At 33.1% G+C, this 25470-nt stretch overlaps 1 protein-coding gene across 10 annotated transcripts in view; it reads right to left on the bottom strand.

The window, feature by feature from the left end:
• The window catches only part of LOC125056653 (potassium/sodium hyperpolarization-activated cyclic nucleotide-gated channel 2), a 185323-nt gene that overhangs the window by 80576 nt on the left and 79277 nt on the right, over positions 1-25470 (bottom strand). For 5 of the 10 annotated variants that reach the window (XM_047659905.1, XM_047659897.1, XM_047659914.1 and 2 more), the window contains one exon: positions 17103-17311. In XM_047659905.1, the coding sequence (XP_047515861.1) occupies positions 17103-17311 (209 nt within the window). Of the gene's footprint in view, positions 1-4214; positions 4347-9114; positions 9277-17102; positions 17312-25470 lie in introns of those variants that run through there. The other 5 variants (XM_047659979.1, XM_047659961.1, XM_047659986.1 and 2 more) reach the window with 4 other exon arrangements.

Raw genomic sequence — 25470 nt, forward strand, 5'->3', positions numbered from 1 at the left:
TTGAGTTATATTTGTGTATTTGATGGTCAAATGTATCGATCGGCAAGAAGGAAAATAATAAATCTTTCTTTTTTATCTGTAAATTGTCTATAGTATCTGTCGTTGTAAATTATGCGCATAAGCATGACAGCTATAAACTTAGTAGTTTTATTCAAATGACTCGTTTCGATTATGTGACTTCATTAAGTTAATTATCATTAAATAAATTAGTGTAATAAAATATAATTGTTTAAGTTATCGCTTATTAAGAGGGCAACCGAAGACGTAATGAATTAATAAGGTAAATATATACATATGCTGGTAAACTATTATATAATTATTACTATTACATTCTATATAAAACATATTAAAATCGATTAAGCTTAAGTATGAAGGCTAACAAATAAGACGCGTGACGTATTGGTTGAAATTATGAAATATACTAGTAGATTTTGATTAAGCTAATCATTATTTCCACTCCGGGGCTCAATGGCTAAAACCCGTGGCGTATAGACCAAATGTTTTGGGTTAAAACAATATCTTTTTGGGGTGACAATACGAATGCCATACAGCTTTATGTGACATTACCGGGTTCTAAATGATAAATGCATAATACATATGCATAATAACTATGTCATGTGTATTTAAATAGTTTATGTAACACGTGTGCGCGTGGCTTATTATAATTAGTGGTCAATATCTTAATTGTTAACCTTGTGATATAAGTACACAATGGATCTGGCGCAATATCTTTATTTGTTTTTAATTAAATGACTGTGTCTAATCAAAGCTAATTATTAGAAAAACGTTTTGTTTGCTTAAAGTTCAACACTACAATAAGTATATTGTACAGGAATCTAATATTTATATCTTTTGTTCGGAATAATATTTGCAGCTGAGTTTCATTAAGGACGTTGAGGCAGAATATGAAATACCACCCGTATGACCTTGACGTCCGTCGTGCCACAGCTGAGGCAGTTTTTGCCGCGCACGACCTGACCAGCTGACGAGGTTAGGGTTAGGGTGCTTCAAGAAAAAAGCGTACCAGTTCCTAAAACCGGCAACGCACTCGCGAGCCCTCTGGCATTAAGTGTCCGGCGGTATCACTAAACATCATCCTGCCCGTTAGTACCTTATATAAAAAAATCAAATAAGTTATATAAGAGATTGAAGACCTGGAAGACGCAATCCATCTGGAAACCGATTAGGCCATAGCTCATTACTATTGAGACTAGCCATCCCGCAATTTATTGCACGTTATACACTGGTAAGTGTACTTCCTGACAGATACGCCCGACACCAACAGGGTTTTGAGAAATCGAGCTTTAAACATTGACATAATGCCACAAAACCGCTAATACAAAAAATCTTTAAAAAATTATATCCTATAAACTCGCAATTTTTTATTTAATTTAACGAAAATATATTTTTTATTTATATAAATTGCAAACAAGAATACAATGGATATGTATAAGTTGGTTTAGCTAAAGGAGCTCGGCCAGTTTATTATTTTTCTTTTTACTTTTCTAATAACTGTAACTCTGAATATAATTTAACTTTTAGTTCATAATTTTGCGAGAAATGTAAGAACTATCTCGTAATTGTACACACCACAGAACTCCAACATCACCGATGGTCGAAAAACGAGTTTGCTGACGGTCCAAAATTGCACTACCAGAAGTTGCATTGCTACTAGTGGCAAAGCGGCTTCTAAGACTCAACATAATTAATCTCATAATAATGATAGAGACAATTACAGGCCACTGTCTCCTTAATAAACATCTCTTTGTCCGTGGCCGGAGATTTTAATATCCAGAATTTATGAGAATATAAAATTAAAAAATAAATTAATCGAACTTCATTTTTTATTCCTCATCACGGTTTGCTTGAAGATTTCGCTCGCAGTTCACGACTTAACAATTAAAGGTTTATAAGATAAATAGATCAGCATGTTGGTAGGTATGGATGAATTGATAGAAATATCAAATCACATTCTACGCAAAATCTTGCCCGACCATTTTATATCTATTTGTATATTTAGGTGCAGGAACACAGTTACAGATATAACGTAAAAAACAGGTCATTCCTCTTACAATGATTTTACAGGGAACTATACTAATATTATGATAATTTAGTATTCATAATAATTTAGTCATTAACGCAAGTAAATAGCGTATCGCATAGTAAATGTTCACGTTTTCATGTATCATTTATTGTACAATACTGTCCATCGGTGAAAGATATTAATAAAGCCAACATCATTAATAATGGCTGTACGGTGTACAGCCCCTTATTTGACTTAGGCCCCCGCAAGCATTTTGGCGAGGTTTTCTCTTGCCACTAGGTTCCTTGTGAGTTCCTTATGTACCTTAGGTCGCCCGCCCAACCACTTGCGCTTTGTTGCATTCTATGTATGGGACGATGTTTGCGTCGTCAAGGACATTAGTTCTGAATTGAAACGAATACGCTGAACTCCGTAGTCGCATACAGTAATATATTTTCTAATTACGAGTTATCTATCCCAATTGTAGTAATCTATAATTTTATTTATTTATTTATAGCCTTATATCAGAAATACAAAATATATACATTATAACTATTGTTTTTCTTAATCTACGATAACTGATTCTGTGTGCCTACGGGCATGGGCCTCCCCCATTCTCCTCCATTTTTCCTTATTGTATACCAATCTCGTCCAGGTCTTAGTCTTTCCAGCGATTTCCATGATTCCTTCGCCCACCTTTTAAATTGCCTACCTCTGTTTCTTTTATGGCCTCTTGGCTGCCATAGTGTTACAATTTTGCTCCATTTATCTGCTCCTCTTATGGTATGTCCAGCCCAACACAACGTCAGCAAACCCTGTTTTATCTCTTAAGTTCTTGTTACTTATTTTGTCAATTCTTCTTTTCTTTATTATGATTCTTTCCATGGCTCTCTGGGTTACGCTTAATCTTTCACATTGTGCTTTGGTAAGTGCCCATGTTTGACAGCCGTATGTAAGAATTGGTAGGATGCATATGTTGAAAAGTTTTCTCTTGATGTGCAAGCTTGTTTGACTATTTTTCATAACTTCTTTTAGGGACCAATATCTCTTCCATGCATTTCCAATTCTTCTGTCTATTTCCTTTATAGTTGAATCATGGTTGGATATCAGTTGACCTAAATAAAGATATTCTGATGCATAATCTATTGTGTTGCCATCAATTTTTATTACTCTGTCATTCCTACCATTGGTCACGGCTCTAGTTTTTTGGATGTTCATTAAGAGTCCAACTTCTTTGCTAGCTGTATTCAGTTCTATGAGCATTTTCGTAAATCTTCTGCCGTATTTGCAAATACCACTATGCCGTGCGTGAATCTCAGTGATCTATTATAGATTACTGAGATTCGCGCACGACATAGTAGTATAGACTAAACGAGCAAAGATACCAAATCTTTGGTTCTTGTGTCTTGGGGTTTAACAAGAGAATACATTTATATTCTTTAATTAGTTTTTTTTATTTCTAAAGAGCTAGGTACATGTATTATATATTTGCGGTTACCTAAGTATGTAGTTAAAAACATATCTAATTTGTAAATACTTATTATATAGCAAAATTATAGCTCTTCAGGTATTTGTTAGACCGTTTAATTATTAAGCAAAAGAAATATAGGACGAACATTTGAGATTTTGGAATATTTTTTGTTACACCAGATGGTTCCTAATTCGATGTTGTTTTTGTCCCGATATCTTGTTTAAAATGAATGAAGTTAGCGTAAGAATTTTTTCATAAATTTCTTTGAATCCGGGTTTATTTTTATATCCATTACATATAATATGGCGTATATACATTTATTAGAAAACAAATGAATAAAGCAAAGAAATTTAAAGTAAACAAGTTACCTTAAAATGTATAGTATATATGTATATAAAATTACTGATTTTCACGAATTAGTAAAAAATAACACGTCATTTATTATCTATAGTATGTCTGGTTTTATCATAAAACATTTAATTGTGACAAATTTGTAACTTGTTCCAATGTTAATAGAGTAATTTATTTTTACATATTTGATAGTTAAATAACAGACCTACTTTAGAACGCACGTGTGACTACAATAGCCGAGCAACACATCTGTGTTTATAAAACCACAAGAAACTATGAAAAATGCAGCAAAAAATCGCTCAACTCTCCTTAACAAAACCATTTATATGACCAGCTTTCTAAACTAAGCGTCGACGAGCAAGAACTCACTTAAATTGTATTCCTCTGTCTGCGCCACATTTTTCTTAAACCTTAAAAACGTTCGAATCATCACAGATTTTTGCTTAAATCTCATAGTCACTATAAATACTTCATTTGATCGATACACAACACGCTCGCACGAATACAAAGCACTAACTAAGAATAGTTGTTTTAATTTATCCTTACACCATAAAATGTTAACACGTAAATACATTGTATATATTGAGTTTTTACAGATGACGTTTTAGAGAACATGACCGTGATAGCATATAGAACAACATCAAGGCCATAACTAAGGGCTCAAGCACTTATAAATAATAATTTATAAAGTGTTTGGTGTTTTATTGTCAATGCTAGCTGACAGCGAACTCAAACCCTGAGGTCGCGGCCGTGTTTAAGCCTGCACCAATTTTTATTTCTGCGCAATCAATACTTTGCTAACTAGAAGGCTCTAACATAGAATTAAAAACGATCAATGAACAGAAACAAACATCGGGGCTAATGAGGAATTACACATTCTACACGAAGCAAACCAATATGCTTGAAGACATTGAATTGGGAATTAAGAACTAAAGGAAATGGCCCGGACACAGTATGCTTCACGAGTACGAACTAGTCGCAATCGCAGCATCTGTATAAATATTTGTGAGAAATTTTGTGTTTTGCACGTAACCAAGATTTTCATACGCATATGTTGGTAGTTGATATATAAACTCATGGGAGAACTGTTGATCCAACAATACGCCGCTGGAAATTTTCGCTCATATTATAAATATTCATTATTAACTCAATTAAACGAAATCCAACGATAAATTATTTAGAATATTTTATCTGAATAGCGGACGGAAGTCACTGTTTAGATAAAAAAATTCAAAACCTGGTAATTAATTAATGTAATGAACTCGCAAAACATTAACAAAAAGCTTTGCGTGATTCAATGTTGATTTTAAAAACTCATTCATAATTTTATTGCAGCAATTAGTTTAGTATTTCCGTGCCAACAGAAAAATAAAGGCAACATCTCGTTTTTTCGCTTATCCCAGAATTCATTGCCAAGGTGAGGTTTTGTCGTAATACAAAAACTAGTTCACTTCTATTCACTAGGCGCATTCAGCCAGAGCAAATTATAAAAATCGACATCATAAAATTACGATGTAACGGTTTTGGAGGTTGACTTGCACTACCATTTGTAAGACCTATATAGTCTAATATAGTATATCTATAATAAGTTATATACGATGTGGACATGTAATGTTTGTACAGTAGAAATTTAAAGGAAGATAGAGAAGCTAAGCGAATAGGGATGGGAAGTGAATTGCATAGCCTAACTGCAGAGACCTTAAAGGATATACCTGGTATTATAGACATCTATCATATCAAGTATATGTATCTATATTCTATACATCTCTATAAATATAAAATTCCCATACTCCTCGGAAACGGCTCGACCGATTCTTATGAAATATTCTATGCATATTTAGTAAGTCTAAGAATTGGCTACTATCTATCTTTCAACCCCCTAAGTGATAAGGGCTGTCCACCCCAAAAAAATTTTTTATGTTTAGACAATTTTTTTTGTTTTTATTATTTTATGATACAGCATACAAAAATACATGCTATCCCTAATTTTCACTCCTCTAAGATCAACTCCTATTTTTTATAGTACATAATAGATAGTTATTTTATTGAACTAAAATTTTTTTTCCTAGAAGTAATATACATGGCACAACAACGTTTGCCGGGTCAGCTAGTACATATATTATATAAAATGAGAGTGAATGCTGGGAATAGAGTAAATGGAGCGTTTCATTCCTCTATGTGTAGCCAAGAAATCTCAAGCGGGGCTCGACTGGCCGTACATTGGGGAGTGCTTATCCCGACGATAAAATACGGGAGTGAAACTTGAGTGTGGTAGAGAAAGAATGAAGTAGAATAAATGCCGTGGAAATGAGAGTGTTAAGAAGTATGCGTGGTGTAAGTTTGCGTGATAGGATAAGTAAAAGTGAACCGTTCGAGCAAATGTTAAATGCGCACATAGAAAGATAGTCCATTGGTGCACGGCCGGGGATCGAACCTACGACCTCAGGTATGAGAGTCGCACGCTGAAACCACTAGGCCGACACTGCTCTCTTTGTTAAATATATTAATATTTTTAAGTATTCTGTTAGTAATTATTAAGTATAAAGCATGTTTTGTCTGCTACAGAGTGTGCAATTAGATTTATTGTTGTTTTTTTTTTGTTTCTAAGATTTCCTTGAAATACCCGTTGGCAAACCATTTTTTTCGTTAGCACAGTTAGTATTAATATACTTAAGTGGTATTAGCGCGTTTTAAACCAAGTTTTTAAATATTATTAATGCACGAAACACTAGTGCAGCTATAAAGGTTTTTGTAACAGTATTGTTGGTTAATTAAATATTTAACTTATGTAAATTATATTCTGAGTGCTTACGTAATTTATTTTGTAATTATTTCGCGAAGTGTTTATATGTAAATTTCTATGTTTATAATCATTTTTCTAATCATGCTCTTCTGTCATATATTCTAATAAAATTATTCATATGATTAAAAAAAAAACAGGATTAAAAATCGCGCTCAATCACTGGACAAACACTGTTTTAATATAATACGTAATAACATTATTACACAATCGAGATTTCTAATACTGATAATTTATTGTATAATCAGCCTTATCAGGATAATTGAGTAATACCCAGTTTCCATTTCTAAAAACCGCTCGTAAGGGCTACGATTTGAAAAACAACATACATACACAAACATTGTATAAATACAGTGTATTTTAATTTGTTTGTCTGTAGGTATATTCACGCTAATCTTCTGAACTATAAATATAAAATGTTCTACTAAACTAAGATTATCTCAGAGCAAAATTTTTCTTTTGTTAAAATAATGTAATGGAAAAAGTTATTGGCAATTATAGTTAGTTTCTAGAATAGCTTGTTTATTAATATGACATAGAGAATAGATACTTTATTCTTCTCATTGATATTGTTTATAACCTGTGAAAAGCGATCACAATAAAAATGCTACGTTTTACAAATTAAATCAAACTGCGAAAGCACAATAAAATCAATTGCGGCGAATTTGCGTTTTCCAATTATAATGCCAGGCCACAAACTATTGGGCTCATAAGTGCTTCGTTTGACAGCTCCAAACCCCAATAAAATAAAAGTTATATACAACGACGTATAACTGCACCCGTTATACGTCTATATACAAAGACACAATATACAACTATGTATGTAATGGAATTTTTATATAAACGGAGTATAGAAAAGTCAAAATGTTTATAATTAATTAAGGTAACTTTAGCACTAACGTCAAAAAACATAGCATTTACAGTGCTAGTTCTTAAAAAGAGGGCGAAAGAAGGACAAGAAGAACTGGCAAATTTCCGCCTCTACTTTTAATCACTAGGTATTTTTCAAGATTCATATAAGCTGGATTTTACTTCATATAAGATAGAATAGAACAAAAAATATTTAGCCTCTACCATTAGCATAACAGTGCTAATTCTTAAATTTAAGGGCGAAGAACGGAAAAGAAGAACTGGCAAATTTCCGCCTTTCCTTTTAATCGCTAGGTATTTTTCAAGATTCATATAAGCTGGATTTTACTCCATATAAGATAGAATAGAACAAAAAAATATTTAGCCTCTACCATTAGCATTACAGTGCTAATTCTTAAATTGAGGGCGAAGAACGGAAAAGAAGAACTGGCAAATTTCCGCCTTTCCTTTTAATCGCTAGGTATTTTTCAAGATTCATATAAGCTGGATTTTACTCCGTATAAGATAGAATAGAACAAAAAATTTTTTAGCCTTTACCAGTATTAGGCATGGGAGTGGTACATTATAGTGTTTCAAAACTGTAACACACGATAGATCAAGAGAGAATAAAAAATCTATCAGTTCCGATGCCCGTTGCAGTTGTATGAAATTTTGGGGCTTGCAGATATTATCATTAATATTACTATATTAATAATACTATATTGAATTCCGTGAATATAGTGGTAGATATAGCATATTTATTTTATGACTTTTTTATCACGGCCTGTTTAAAGCTATAGTAACTAACAGTACAGGACATAGGTATAATAATCGCAATTAGAGTAGCTAAAAATATTTTTTCTAAAATTTCTGTTTAAGACTGCAAGTATTGTAATAATATTAAACAGTTTATTATGTTGTGCGAAATTCCCGATTTAAGCATAACATTCTTATAAACCACTAACATTCGTACTGACCCAAAATACAATCGCTCCAGATTCAACGCGCAATATTCAATTTATTAAATTGAATTAAAGTAATCGTTAAATTTTAAAATTTAGTTATCTCTTGATATCATTAACCGACAGTTAACCCATTTTAAACAAGCGAACGTCATAATGAAGAATAATATAATTCAATAAAAACTTCTTTGTGAAAAATAAACCGATTCATTTTTTATAAGCGTAGATGACATATGAGCCGTCGCATACAATTAGTGAGTATCCAATATTACACTCATACAGTTAATTTGTTTAATAAACATGAATTAATTGTCACGATCTTGGCACCACGTGACCGCCATTGTAAATAATATTTCTTGAATGTCACAATATATTTGTTGGATTAGACCAATTGATCTTCGCTTAGCTTATATATTCCAACTATGCGCGGAAGTTTCGTTAAAATTCTAATTGTTATCGAGCGAACGACGCCTAACTTTACACCTTAACGAATTTGTTAATACCTATTTTATCCTACTCGCGATTAATGTAATGAGAAATATGCACGAAATATATTTTCGCTGAAACGTCACGTATTTATTCGAATTATAACCGCAATGCCCCAAGTTAATGAAATATTTATTTAACACAAAAAAGCGACAACAACAAAATTAATTACCACAATTCAACACATGTTAGACACTGACAACACAGAACCCCTAAAAAAAATTACGAACGCCATTTCGAAATCCTCGGGTCATTTTGATACTGGAGTTCACTCGCGTCGGTTAAGATGTTTGGAGCATGTCAGCTCGCATTGATAGACGGCGAAGTACTGCTCGCTTGCACTGTATCCTCCCGAACAGTTTGGCATGCGCTCTGTCACTTTAGATCTCGGATTCATGGTCAATGTTAGCGTAGGGTTTGCCAGTGTCTATATGAACGTCTGAAGAATTATGGTATATTTTATTGAAAAATATATATGTATATTGTATATATACGTTTACGAACTTAATAATAATAGAAATTATTATAAAGGAAGTTAGGGAGCAGTTTATTATGTCAAAATTAACCTCAAGTATTTGCAATTTTCCGTATAACGGCCGTCGAAGTATTGGTTGTAAAACTCTACTGTTCGTAGATGTGATCATTTTTAGAAAACCAGTGAACGTTACGTTATTTTGAAAGTTTTATTTCAACAGGTAATTATCTTACTAATAGGTATATTGAAAAAAGGATAAACGGAAAAGTAGTATAATTATTTATTTCGAAATTAAAACTCCCAAAAGGTCGCATATTTCAATTTCAATAAAAAAGTTAAGAACGACACTTCTACTAGACTAAAAACTTTATATTTTATGATTCTAGCAATATCGCATAGTCTTTATTATTTATCCTTACTAAATTTGAAAGAGACAAGGTTGGCGATAGGGCCCATAGACAAATATTTTGGCGCGTGTGTTTGTAATTAAATTTTGATGAATTTGCGTGAGCTTAAGCGGTTTCGAGCATGGTTTAGATTCAACTTCTGTGGTAAGTATTATTTAAGATTGCTACTATAGTGCAACAATGTTAAAATCAATGACGCTACAACCTTTTTTTAGGTCTAGGCCTCAGATTTCTGTATCTGTTTATGATCATTTGTCAATCTAATATGCAAGTAGGTGATCAGCCTCCTGTGCCTGACACACGCCGTCGACTTTTTGGATCTAGCTGGTTTCCTCACGATGTTTTCTTTCACCGTTTGAGCGAATGTTAAATGCGCACATAGAAAGAAATTCTATTGGTGCACAGCCGGTGATCGAACCTACGACCTCAAGGATGAGAGTCGCACGCTGAAGCCACCAGGACAACACTGCTCTCAACAACAACAGTCTTAGATGACGATAATAATTAATAAAAGCCTATTCAGTTTATTGCCGTGGCAGTATACGTCATACTCATGCACTAAAATTAATTATAAGTATTTATACGACCCAGTATTTTTATCGATCTAATTAATTAACCAACAGATTAAAAAAATCTAGCTTTGCATTCAGAGCCGGCGCTGGAGAGTACTTGAATCTTGTTAATTATAAGATCAGTGTGTCAATTGACTCTTAACTTTCCAGCGTTGCAATTGAAATATTAATTATTAATTAAAGAAATGGACTTTAGTACAGGTCGAATACTCAGCCCTCAGGTTTAGGTATTCACAATGAAACTAATAACTAAATTATAGCGCTGAATCCTGGATAAAACGAACATCTGAAAGGACAGAAATAGATGCCTAGAAATGAAGGGTGTGACTGAAAAGATGAAACTAGTATTGGGGCCATCGTAAAATAGTATTATTATCAATGTAGTATTAGAACATTTCTATGTTATATTATTACGTAGGAGAACATTTTTCGCCAAATAACCAGCTACTCAATGAAGTATTTGTGGGCTAATTCCCTTAGAATCATTCAAAAAAAGAGTGTACCAATTTTTAACAGACCAGTAACGCACTTGTCTTCTGGCAAAATATCGTTTAAAATCGGGAGAGTTTCCAGTCCATTCGCGCAATTTCTAAACATAATAATTTTAAAAAAAAGTTGTGACGGTAACTGGCAACCGCCGTAGTTTTTACGGCGGCTTTTTCTCTCGGCCTACACCCTCTGTCATCTTTGCCGATACAAAGGCCGGCAACGCACTCACTAAAAATGGGTGTCTATGGGCTGCGAAGACTGCCCTTTTTAGTCATCCCGCAAGCTCGTTTGCCCCCCTATTATATTAAAAAAAAAAATAATGACGTGGAATAAGTGATACCTGTAACCTTATATTCCATAATAAAAATATTTTATTTTTATTTCAACCACTAACTCCCTTGTACATATAAACTAAATTGGTCTTATAGCGATTTAATTAAAACCCATCTTTTTTAATAAATTAAATTGAGAGAAATTGAAAAAAAAGTACTTAAGTATGTAATAAATAAGTAGAAATTAAGCTAACATTTTTGCATTGTAAAACTGCACAGAGTATACGTGTCCATTAAAAGATTATAGACACTTCACGGTTGATATAATCTATATGAAGATGATATTTTTATGATTGTCTCTGGCTAACGTGAATTTAAATGAAACTTTTAAACCTCGGTAATTTACCAGGCCATAAAATCTTAAAATAAAAATGTGTGCGTGTACTAGGTGTACACACGTAAGAAGTGAAACTTCTTTATGACCTTATTTTTCGAAAAATGATCTACTATATGCAACTTTACAGAAATTGGTTAAATAAAGTTAAATTAGATAAAGTTTAGCAAAAGGCTTTTATTATCATAGACATGAATACAAATACAATTATTTCATTTTAACTTATTACTGTACTACTATGTAGTACTAAGATTATTACAGAATTTCATTAATTGTAATAGAATTATTAGAATTACTATCATTGTTATCGTTATTATATATTTTTGTTACTAATGGCTTCGAATCTCTTCGGATCAACCGTGGTAGGGACAAGAAAAAGATGGCGCGTAACCGAAAAATGTGACAAATGTGTGTAAATTTTTTTCCAACGCCGATAAAGAAGTTTGACTTCAAAAAGCAACATGGCGCGTAACCTGCTACAAAATTTCTCCCATACGTCGATAAAGAAGTTTCACTTCAAAAGATAGCGCGTAACGGAAAAATGTGACGCGTAACGAAAAAATGTTACACAAAATTTTTTTCCAACCCCGATAAAGAAGTTTCACTTCAAAAGAAACTTCCGTTAACATTGACAAGTATTTTAAACGTTAAGGGGGTTCACCAGTTACAAAACGTTTGCATCATGACGCAACTATTGACATATTCGTTCAAAAAGTCCCGCTGACACATTTCGTTCTTGGAAAGTTTTGTTGTTTTTAGACCACCTTGGTAGCGGAATTTCGATTATTATGATAATATCTCTTAATTAAAAAGTAAAAAAAAACAAAATTAACATGACCCTAAAAGCATTCTAAGTGCATTCTTTCCTGCAGGTAACAATTTCGTTAGATTCCATATTCAAATTACATATCATTAGAAGAATCTATTCGTATCAATGGAGACTATTTTTGAATTACAAACATTTCGACAATACAAAGTAGTAGCTGTGCGATAAAGTGTTGTAATTGCGGTCATACAATTTTTTACAAGTGCCACACGGATTTACTTGTATGAAAAAAAATGACATTTCTACTGCAGCCAATTAGGTTGTGGTTTAGACATAGTCATAATATTTATTACTAATACAAAATAATAATAATCAAAAAGAAAAATACCAAAAATTATGGAAAGAAAAAAAAGGGATAACATTTAAAGTGTGTAATGTGTAATTTCGGTACATTACATATTTTACGTTACGTTACGAATTATTTTAAAAATGCTAACGAAAATAGTTTCTTGCCATAGTTTATAATGAGTTTTTATTGTTGAAGTAATTAAGTTTTCCTTTTTTTATTGATTAGTGTAGGACAGTCAAGACTATACAAATTCTATAAATTTTTGATGCGTCTCAGCCTCCGACGTTGTTTGAAGGTCGTATTTAGCTTCCCGCCGGGTCTTGCTGTTACATTTTCTGTTTGCTATGACCATTTAATATATTTTGTATATTATGTAAGTGTATGTTTTCATCCATAGACAGAGTAATAAAGCGAAACCAATGTTTCAGGTTTTAGCTAACTACAATACAATTTATGAAGATTTACATTTTCCACCTTACCAAAGAGGGTAGGTGGAAATATTTTAGGATGTGGGGTGATTTTGACTTTATATAGCAGTATTAACATTTTCTTTTGAATTAAAATATTAAGTTGTACATTTATTAAATCTATCTATGTATGACTTAGGTTTTGTGTTTCGTATATTTTGTTATATAATGTAATCTGTTTTGGCTTTGTATATTGTCTAAGTGTTTTCTTTTTTATAATATGTATGTGTAGCTGTAAGATTACTAATAACTAATTAAGAATATAAATGAATATCTCTTCATAAATAACGTATCAATCAACCTTTGTGGATAATATCAAAAATATAACAAGCATCTTCAACATTCAATATAAAACATAGTGTATCGATTTTGCGTCGGGTTTTTGGAGTCGGATAAAAATAGATGACACTCTTTAAACTTCTAACTATCAGTATTTTTACGTAAATTGTTAAGGCTAAAGAAAATGATGCAGCAAGTAGTAAATATAATATAATGACGTCGTTACATAATAGGTCAGGGCTAAGTCGAGCGAGTCGAGAAATCTGCTATTTAAATTTAAGGAGTCTTCTACAACAGAATGACTCTTAACATAAAAAAAGAATAAAACAAACTCTAAAGCCACATTTTATAGAAGTAATTGCCGAGTTAAGGAAATCTTGTGATGGCTTTGTGGATGAAAATTTAGTTTGGAAAAGGTTTAAATATAACGAAGTTTGTTGATGATGTTTTCACTTCAATACTCTAATTGCTATGCTTTTTGTATACTTTGAAAAGGTGTTATTATTATTAATATTATAATGAATTTGCAGAGTTGGCCTAGTTGTGTCAAGGACTGTTATCTCTGAGGTCGTAGTTTCAATTCTCGGCTGTCCACGAATGGACTTTCTTTCTATGAACATTGAACACTCGCTCTATCGGCATGCCTTAGACCCAAAATGGACGTCGTGTGTCAGGCACAGAAGGCTAAGTAAGGTAAGTCTATTAAAAAAAATGATCATGAAATAAATTCTGATATCTGCGACCCAAACTTTTAAAAGGTTTTTATCATGAATTTGGAAAAGTATATGAGATAGTAGGTATTTTGCTTGCTTTCATCTTGCAATTTTTTTTGAGAACAAAATATATGATATTTTTCTAGAATTGCCTAGAGTTACCTAAAATACACTACTAGATAGATATAATACGCACCTTTAAAATCCTAATTATAAGGTCCTTGCGTGTCTTATTCATATATTTTTAATCAGTTCATTGTAAAGAAACATACATATTTTTTATTATTATTTAGTAGAATTAGTCCACTAATTAAAGATATGTGATGAATACTAAGCCAACGACCAAGATGTATGAGATATTAAATTTATAAGTAATGACAAAATGGCCTAGCTCTCACGAGATTACTGGAAGGATTATGTTCAGGGTTTGGTATTTTCCAGTATTTCTAGGTTATTCTTTATTCACAATGTTAACGTCATTCTTTTGTGTAATTTAAGATGGATTACGTGGATATGTAAAGCTTTAGAAAATAACATAAGACACTTGAATACTTGATAAATAAATCTTTTGCAGTCTTTCCTAATCTTAATATAATATATAAATTACGTGTCACGTTGTTTGTCCGCTATGGGCTCCTAAACTACCGAACCGATTTCATTCAAATTTGCACACCGTGTGCAGTTTGATTTAACTTACTTACATCTCAATTTATACCCGCAATATTATTTTATTGCAAAATATTTGTTTATCTTAGTAACAATTCTAACAGATGGCGCTGTGTTGAAAGTACCAACGTTTCACATACACTACAATTTAATGGCATTACCACCAATAAAGCATGGTGGTCCCCATGAGTGGTGTTCTCCTACCGTTTCCCTTGAATAGGTTACTACTGTGTAATATAACTAAAACCTTAGCCACAGCAACGCTTGGCCGGTCTGCTAGTAATATATTTATATATGATGTACTGTACATTCATAAATTATTGACGAAAGTGTAGGAGAGTTAACAAGACAAAGCACTTAGTAGAAATTATCAATTAATATGACTATGCCATGACGCCATGACGTCATCATGGCGCTTCGACAATTCTCGGGCCATTGAATCCTGGGAAAATTTTCGTGTCAGCCTTTTTTGCCATATTAAACGTAGAGGAATCTATTTTATATTATTGTATAGTTTGTAAACATCTCATTAAACTCTGCAAGCTGCAAGGGATATGTTTAGATATTTTTAACGGGAAAACTTAAATTTTGATTTTGTTCCTTGTGGATTGCAGACTCTAGCCGCGCGGTTCAAGTGCACAGGTGCTAATTTAAGATTTAACTTGGTCAGGTTGACAGTACCGCTGACACAGAACTGGTGCTGTGCTCGGTCAAAGAATAAGTATCACAATACAGCAAGGAAATGCTGCCAGCGTTAAAGGTACACTGCCACGGGGACCAAACTTTTAAATTTTATTTAGTTATCTATTTATTCATCTTTAATTACTATTATGTAGGATAAAACCCTACACCAAAAAGCTCGGTAGTAATTGAACACGAAAGCATTTGGTCTTAATCGAATCTTAATGCGAAAGGTTATAGGTATATTATTGTACGATAACACGATATTTATGACTATAAAAAGTATTATGACGTAGTATTAATACAATGATTGAGTTATTATGTGAATATGAAAGGTATTGCGGATCAAGAAAAATATTAAGAAAATTAATTTATAATGTTATGTCTATGCTTGCAAGCGTCTAAACCAACGATTGTGTGATACTTTAAACGTGGCTGTTATATATAAATATATTGTTTCATTTCATTGCACACATCTCTTTTTATTGCAGCGTAAACCCAATTTGAAAAAAAGAGACGAAAAAGTTTTACAAATTTATTACAGAATTAAAATCATGAATGGATCATCAAAATACTCTGACAGCGCATCATTGTAGAATTTAAACCGGAAACATCCTACCTGTTTGTATTCGATCCAAATTTAACAAGATTCCTGATTTCCCCCATAAATATGCTATTTTTTTAAATATAATAGGAGGCAAACGGGCAGGAGGTTCACCTGATAAGTGACACCCCCGCCCATGGACACTGACATTGCCAGAAGACTCGCAAGTGCGTTGCCGGCCTTTTAGAATTGTTAGCTCTTTTTTTCTCTTTACTTAATAATGGGATATAATAAATCATTTGTATAGCAAGACTTTTTATGATATAAATATTCTATCTGATAATTCTGTTGACATACCATATATGATTTATAAATAATATGAAATTTATTGTGAGGTGTGATAAAGAATTTAATACTGTTTTATTATACTTGCAAATAAATGCTCAATTGCATATGGTTCTATATCGGTCAGGTTACACCACGATTATAGCACCTTGAGTCACTACAGGAAATCTTTTGTTACAAAATGTAGGTAAACGTTGATCTGCAATGTTGTGTTGGGTAAAGGTATAATCATAAAATCTAAAAAATATATCAAAAGTTTTTCGTATCAAAATTTAAATCTTAAGATTTTATCGTTAAATACAAAGTTGCGGACTGTAGTATTGCTTACTGCTGTATTTGTATGGTCTATACTATTCTAAACCAGAAATATCTTGACAGTATCTCCTATGTATTATTTTAGTATAAGTTAATAAGAACACATGAAAAAAAGTAACTAACTAGATGATTATTGTATTAGAAGTATTTCCGATTCTAAGATAATATAACTGGGGGCAAACGGGCAGGAGGCTCACCTGATGTTATGTGATACCACCGCCCATGGACACTCAATACCAGAGGGCTCACGAGTGCGTTGCCGGCCTTTTAAGAATTGGTACGCTCTTTTCTTCGACCCTAAGTCGAATTGGTTCAGAAATGCTTTAGTTACTTGGGTAGCTGGGGGAATTTATCAATATTATATACTCGTTTTGTACATTTAAATTTCTCCAGGTGTTGATCATGTGATAGAGAGCAAAGACTTACCGAGTAACAGCGTCTCATCATCTAAGGCGGTGACGAGGGAATCCGTGCAGCATGTGTTTGTGTTGTCCATGGATATCCGCACGGAGGCGCAGTCGGGCGAGTGCGGTAGATGTTCCGCCGACTGCGCCGCGACTCGCCCGTTCGCCAGTCGCAGCGACGCCGTTCGCCCTCCCGTGCCTGTCGCCGCGCCGCCTCCACCATCCTCGCATCTGGAGAAGAAAGGAAGAGTAAAGTATGGCTTTAACTTTATAAACTATATTAATGATTCCCAACGTGGGGCCACGCCATACAGGTGGGCAATTTGTTTGTTAAGGGGCTGTTTGGAAATTTATTTGGAATTTGAATATTAATTTTTTCTTTTTTTTCACCAACATCACCTTGATGGCTGGAAGTCTTCCACAGTCCGTTTCACAAGGCATTTTCTTTTGCGAACTAGCGAACTGTGGATCGACTCCCGGAGGGGGTCTTCAATGAGAGATACGACCTCCAACTGTTCAAAATTTGAGTGTACTTCTCACTCAAAGGCCGGCAACGCACCCACTAAAAATGGGTGTCTATAAACTCAAACTCAAACTCAAAATATCTTTATTCAAGTAGGTAACCAAGTACACTTTTGAATCGTCAAGTTAAATTAATCGTAAATTTACATTTACTACCAGTTCGCAAGTCAAGGGCGTAGAGCGGGTAAGAAGAACTGGCAAGAAACTTTCCGCCACTCTTTTTAATCGCCAAGTTTATAGGCTACGATGACTGCCTTTTTGCTTTTTGGGCGTCCCGCAGGCTCGTTTGCCCCCCTATTATATAAAAAATAGATGTTTTGAAATTTTACTGTGCTTCGATTACGATTTCTCAGAAATTTCATCCTAAAACCTATCATTTAAGTTTCTTTAGAAAACAATTCAATTTTTTTATATTAAAAATTATGTATTACATAGGGGACATAAGAATTTTAAAAAGGATATGTTGGGGCAAAACACAAAAAAGCATCACTGGAATATATGATATAAACCGCTTTTATATTTCAATTACTATCGAATCCTATAATTCCCATCAATTATAATTGTATGGTTTTTTAAAGAGGTATTTATCGAAAGAATTCATTGTGATAAGTCAAACCGAAAGAATTGTTCTTTCAGTTATAAAACTAGAAATGTTTTTGACCAATCAGACGAAAGACTTTATTCTACTTCAATTTGTTATAATATTTAACATAAAACAGCCTAAGTCTATGTCTTAGTATTCATTCTTAAGCTGGTCAAAGTTTCACCTCAGCAGTTCTCATAAATCAAGAACTAAATTTTTGTACCATGTAAATCGTAGAACAAAAAACGTATTACAGTCCCAAGAAAGTATTATTTAAACAAATGTCATTTATTTTTAAATATGACCAAATACTCACGAACGTATCCAAAAAGACCCTTTCAATAGTCATGACCTATAATTGATGCTAACCTAAAATCGGTAGAGCTACTTCTGCATTTAACATGAGTGTACAGAGGCAACCTATTTCCCCACACAATTCCTTATTAAAGGCCGGCCTTAATAAGGATTTAAACCATTACGGGTAGAGGAGTAGAAATAATTCTAATTGTTCACTATATGGGAGGTCTTATGGCGTTTTAAAAATAAAGTTAAAGTAATGATGCTATACACAAAATACTATTCGTAATTGCTAAGATTAATTACGGTCTTATTCACAAACTTATCATAGGAACGCCAAATTGTTCACGCATTTCCATACAACTCCAGTCTTGGGTTCAATTCCTGTGACAATTATTGTTTGATGCTTTAAATTGTCAATGGAGCATACCATATGTCTACTTCAAGAGAACACTACATAGAAGTCTCAGATAAGAATAATGATTTGTCAGTCTTATTTAGACATAGACATAACATTTATTACTAACACAGTAAACACACACAGATACACATAAAATAATAATAGCCAAAAAATATTTAACTTTTTTTTCTTTTAAAGAACAAGTTACGTTTTAAGTGTGTAAGACGTGTGTGTTGAGGTTAGAATTAATATTTTAGTGCGAGGCGTAAGTAGAAAATAATAGTAGGAATTTATTATACTAATTCGACATTTAAAGTCGTGAAATGAAAATTATATCAACAAAAGGAACACAAAACGTCATAATATGCTCAATTATAATCTACAAACTATACCAAGAACTCCTTTTGTACTACAATTTCAAAGAAATAAAGTGGCCAGAAGAAAAGAAAGGTGAATTAAATATTGAACGCCTACAGGAAAATGAGGTCAATTCATTCATTCTTGAAGCTGCTCGCCCTTGTATACTGTTTTAAACTCACTGCCAATGTGTGTGTACGAATTATTTAGAAATAAATTATAGGTATCCCAACCGTTTTCGTTGCTTAGCAACGCACCTGGCGTATATTTTGGAGGACTTGGGGAGTGTGTCATTTCTAGGAATTCGTAGACTTTTCTATAAAAGCTTCTAAGGTACTTAGAATTTCAATGTTGTTGTAACATTTAATTAATTAAATAGTACTTAAGGACTAAATAAAATACGTAATACGAATATACGCAAGTCAGACGTGGGTTTTCATCAAGAAAACAACTAGAAAAATCCTGTCTTGCCAGCATGCGATGGAAAGAAGCATCTTGAAGTTGAGGAGAATTAACAAAATAAGAAATGTTGACATACGCAAAAAAACAAAGCTTATAGGTGCACTTGTACACGCTCTAAGGCTAAAATGGAAATGGGCTTCATCAATCATATTGCTAGAGCGCGGGATAGAAGATGGTCGCTGGAAATAACAGAATGGACTGGACCTACTGGAAAAAGATGTATAGGACGACAAAAGAAAAGATGGACAGATGACATTATAGAATTTGCGGGGAAAAATTAGATGAATGTTGATCAAGACAAAGAGAAAATATGGAGGAGGCTTATACCCTAAAAGGGGCTACAAGAACTAGACCACTGAAAAAGAAAAAAAGAAATCTAACATATTTTTTTTTAAACTCATACTAATATTAAGGAATGCAAACTAACCAATTGTTGTATGGATTAATAAAGCTTTAATAATAATAATATGGACTGAAATTGTCTAAGGAGGAAACCACTTCTCAACGTAGGGTGAATATGTTCGATTTTATTATACTTTTACAATATAACTCGTTAAACTAGCAATTACTACTAATATATTGAATATGTTTGATAGAATACAAGCGTCTTAGGGCGGGCGGATTCGATTACAATGAAATCGTGCGATGAATAATAAGTTCCTAGAATTCAGAGTATGATACTCGAGTACGCTATTTTATAATACATTCTTAGAACTAAACGCCTCTTGAGAATAGATCAAATTAAATGCCTCTAATTTAACTTTTGTTAATATTGTTTAGTCTATCGTCAGTATAAATTCAATGGCTATTTGAGATTTATATTAAATCAAATAATAATTATTGTCAGCAGTGTTGGCCTAGTGGCTTCGGCGTGCGACTCTCATCCCTGATGTCGTAGGTTCGGTTCCCGGCAGTGCACCAATCGACTTTCTTTCTATATGCGCATTTAACATGTGCTCGAACGGTGAAGGAAAACACCATGAGGAAACTGTCTTGCCTTAGAACCAAAAATTCGACGGCGTGTGTCAGGCTACTACTACCTATTAGATTTACAAATGATCATGAAACAGATACAGAAATCTGAGGTAAAGAGGTTGTAGCGCCACTGATTTACTTATTTGAATAATTATTGTCAATTAATGATGTTCATTTTATACTTTTTTATTTGTGTATCATACCCCTTTATTCTAAATAAATTCGTTTGAGAACTGGTTTGAGCTAAGAGTCTGCCAGTTCTTTTCGTCCGATCTACGACCTTGATTTGAGAACTGACATTTAGAGTTGTTAGTTTAAAAACTTTGGCTAAGGCACCAAAGGTGTCTGCTGTCATTACAGAATATACATTATTTAATAGAGAACAAATAAATAGTAGTTATACTAATTCATTCAGAACGATTTTGGTATAGGCTAACGTGTCATAGTGAATCAGGACATGAGAGGTATCAACGGATGTAGTCTGAGGCGGGAAACGTTTAACCAATGACTAAGGAGTATTCATTACTGTTTACCTCATTCTCATAAAACGTGGGTATTACATTAACATCTGTACCTGGATATACCAAGTCTATATAAATAATTAAAGTTGCTAAGCGCAAAACTCGAAGACTGCTAAAACAATTCGAATTTTGTTTTAAATTTATTGTTTGATCTCTTCTGTGTGTGTATACTCTTAAATTTGTATCGTCTGTGGTGCTACATCTGTCAAATTGTATACCTCCTTACTTCAATGACCAAATTTATAACCTTAATATCTGACTTTTGATAACATAATAGTATTTTAATGTTACTCGCGTAAACAAAAGACACTGTCAACAAATAAACGTTGAAATAACTTCGGAGTTCAGAAAAATATTAGACATTGGGATAGCAATAAATCTTTTATATTTGCATTTCCGTCTGCGGCTACAAACAGGGATTTAAAAATAGCTATTACGCGAAACAACATCCAATCGCTCTTTTATTAAATTATAATAATGTTTCGGTTTAAATATACTTTATTTCTCAAAGAATTACATTCTCTTAGCGAGAAAATTTAGAGTAAGTTAGTTATGTACATCGTGTTATGAAATGATTTGAAAATAAACTATATAAAATAAAAATATTAGTTTCTAACAATATGTACAATATTTTTTACAAAAATGTTTTCGTTGTGTAATTTAATAATCATGGTACTTTAATAGAGGTACAAAATATTAATATGAGTGGTAGTAGTAGCATCAAAATTGAAAAAGTTCAAATGTCAAATAATTTTTTCTTAAACGATATCATGACCATCTCGATATGAGATCCGAGACATTTTAACATACTAATGTATGTACACAAATTTAGCACGTGCTTGAACCGTAAATATCTAATTCCAACAACATTATATGCAGGTCAAATCCTTTTGGAAGTTGGTTAAAAATAATCATCCTTGTACATTCGTAACAGATCTAATAATATAAATTGCAAGTCACAATATGAACAGATGTTAGCAAAACTACTACGAATGTTTTTGTACTAACTCTGTCCTAGTCTTCCATAATTCGCCGGTATAACTTTTTTAATATTTGTCTACCCTGTTACCATGTTGAATCAACTTTTCATAATGTTTTTTTTATGTACTAACGGGCGGAATAGGAAATTTCACCAGTATCACCTTGACGCCCGTCGTTACACAACTGACCGTTTTTTTAAGTCAGTATGAGATGTATGAGATTGAGTATGAGAAATCAGCTGCCCACTGAAGAATTCCGAACCATTTCGATTTAATGTCCTTCAAGAAAAGAGCTTATCAATTCTTAAAACGCCGTAAACGCACTCGCGAACCCTCTGGCATTGAGAGAGTCCATGGGCTCCAATATCTATTTATATATTTATTCATTGTGATTTGTTTTATTAAAAAAATATATATAAGTAAATGCTGAGTAAATTATAGTAATTGAAAAGCTATTTCAATTGAAAAAGTATTACTAACATTAGTACAACATTATTCGCTCAACGAATAAATATTGCAATACAGCGAGGAAATGCTCCCAGCATAAAAAGTTTGATTTGATTATTCAGTATAGTTGCCTTCGAGAGCGATACAACGATTATAGCGGTCATACAATTTATCGATACCATTTTTATAGTACGATTTGTCTTTAGCATCGAAATAGGCTTCAGTTTCGGCGATTACCTCTTGATGAGCGCAAAATTTCTGTTCAGCGAGCATTCTCTTGAGGTCTGAGAACAGTTAAGGCAATTTTTTTTTTTATTTTTTTTTTATTATCATCTTTTTGTTCAAATAATGTAAAAATGTACCACGTAATTTGTTTTTCTAGTTACACACAACACAGGGCCTGGGGGGACTAGCGATATATGAATTCTGTCACAAACCCTTTTGTCATAAATAAAGTTTTTATTATTATTAATTCCAAGCCCAGTGGAAATATGTTGTGTCTATACGCAAACAGCCTATGTCTAAGATCTAAGGCGAGTCGATACAGGTTCACTCCAGTAAACCGTTCCAACTTGACCTCATCTCCGAGTGGCGGACGCGGGCTGAGGGCGTCAATTGTGCTGACGTTATACAAGATATTTTTGTTTCTTTGTTCTTCGTACAAAAGAACCTAAAAAATTTAACACGTACAAGTAATCTGTAAAGTGTCAAGAATTTTACGGTATCTGGAGATATTTTGTCTCAAGATTTTTAAGGAGATTTATTTTAGTGCTAGTCTTTTGTTTTTTTAATCATAAAGAAAGTAAGGCATTATGCATTTAATTTCAATTTGTTTTGATTTTATTTTTATTATTACTTAGGTTAGGTAGGTTAACAAAATTGTAAATACTCTATACTTGATTGTAATCAAAAAAAATATTCTATAATTGAAGAAATATGTCCTTAAAAGCCTATATAGTTCCATCAAGAGCAGTGTTAGCCTAGTGCATAGACGCGCGAGTTTGAAAACTCTGATGTCGACGGTCGTGTGTTTGAATCCTGGCATAAACAGATTTTTACTACGGTGTATGTGCACAATTAATAATCGTCGCAAATAGGACCAAAGATTCTTCGAAAAATCTTCCGCTCGAAAGTAGTGACAAGAATCTCATCTTTCTTGCTAAAGGGCCAGGTTTCAGAACCATAAGTGAGCACTGGTCGCAGCAGATTTTTCGCACAGATCTAATCGTTACAACTATATATTTATCCACATATATATATATATATTCTTTTATTTGCATACAAAGAAAAATAAAAATCTACACCTTGCGTATCATAAATTCCTTTCCATAAAACTACCGGCCAAAGTTTACAATTTCGTTGTAACCTGTGGTATTTTTTAAAATTTTAATTGGAAAAAGTTCGTAACATGCAGTTAAATTAAGTTGGGGAACGCGAACGGGCGCTAATTTACTCTGGCGTTGTATTCGTGACAATGTGAACATGACTTTATATTTTAAGCTTTGTTCGGCTCACAAATTACTTTGGACCGCTCTTGTATGGGAAGGAAGTCTACCAGCGTGGTTTTAATGGGCTGTATTCATAGTATGGTTAACAAATGCCTTACAATTTTAAAGCTTAAACTGTGTAAAAAAAAGTTATGAGATACAAGAATTACAATAAATAAATTTCAGCGTTAAAATTTATTTAAATAAAAATAAATCAGTGGCACAATAATTTTTTAGGTCTGGGCCTCAGATTTCTGTATCTGTTCCATGATCATTTGTTAATCTAATAGGCAAGTAAGTCGACTCTTTGGATCTAAGGTATGCCGGTTTCCTTACGATGTTTTCCTCCACCGTTTAAGTCTGCACAAAGAAGGAAAGTTAATTGGTGCACAGGGGATCGAACTTACGACCTCAGGTATGAGAGTTGCACGCTGAAGCCACTAGGCCAACACTGCTCATTTTCTTAGGGAGGACCATGTGAGACTGATATTGAATTGCACACAGAATGAATTCACAAGGATCATATTATTAATAATTTATTATTATAATAAGGTTTAGGTTTTATGTTTTCTTCGTTATATGCACAATTATGTTCTTATTTTAAATTTTGTATAGTTTTCTATTGTTTCTAGGTCATCGGGGTGCTTTAAATATTAGAGGATTTTAGTTTTATTCTGTATTAACCACTCGCGTACAACAATAGAATATAAGCGAAATAATGAAATGTTAATTGCAGTGTAACAGTCGAAGAGAGTGCCTACGTCTGGGTGTAACTCCGACTCCGAGGAAATCGCCACGTTTATAAAACTAAGAAAGCCTGAGTGAGCAAAATGTACAGCCTTGGCTCGTACAGTACATATCATCGTTCAGTTACTGTAATAATAGAAAATAAATTAATAAAAATTACCAAAAACAAGGTAATCATATAATTCTGTTTATGTAGATGACGAATCAGACATCCTTCCTGGTTTATAACTTATTTTAATCATGGAAATCGTTGCATTACATCATAATTGAATTTGCGAATCAAACAGAGAGAAGTATAGATTTGACAATGACAGTTAATGACATCTTTCATCATTTGACAGATGTACCAGTCACGCGTAAATTGTCACTTTTCTTAAGTGCAGTAATATTTTAATTATATTTATTTATATTTTAATTTCATCCCTAAATGGATGGAACCTTTTTATATGTTAATGTCAACAATTTGATAATTACTGCTAAATTCGTGTGGCTGGAATAGCTATGACATATATTTTTCCCGCTCTTGCATCAATAGCATGGAATTCTAACGTAAAGCCAGTTTCTACATACGAGCGGCCGCAAAGAAATGGCTGACTGCCAATCCGAAAAGTC

The sequence above is a fragment of the Pieris napi genome, chromosome 2, assembly GCF_905475465.1.
Source record: "Pieris napi chromosome 2, ilPieNapi1.2, whole genome shotgun sequence".
In the NCBI taxonomy this organism is placed as follows: Eukaryota; Metazoa; Arthropoda; class Insecta; order Lepidoptera; family Pieridae; genus Pieris; species Pieris napi.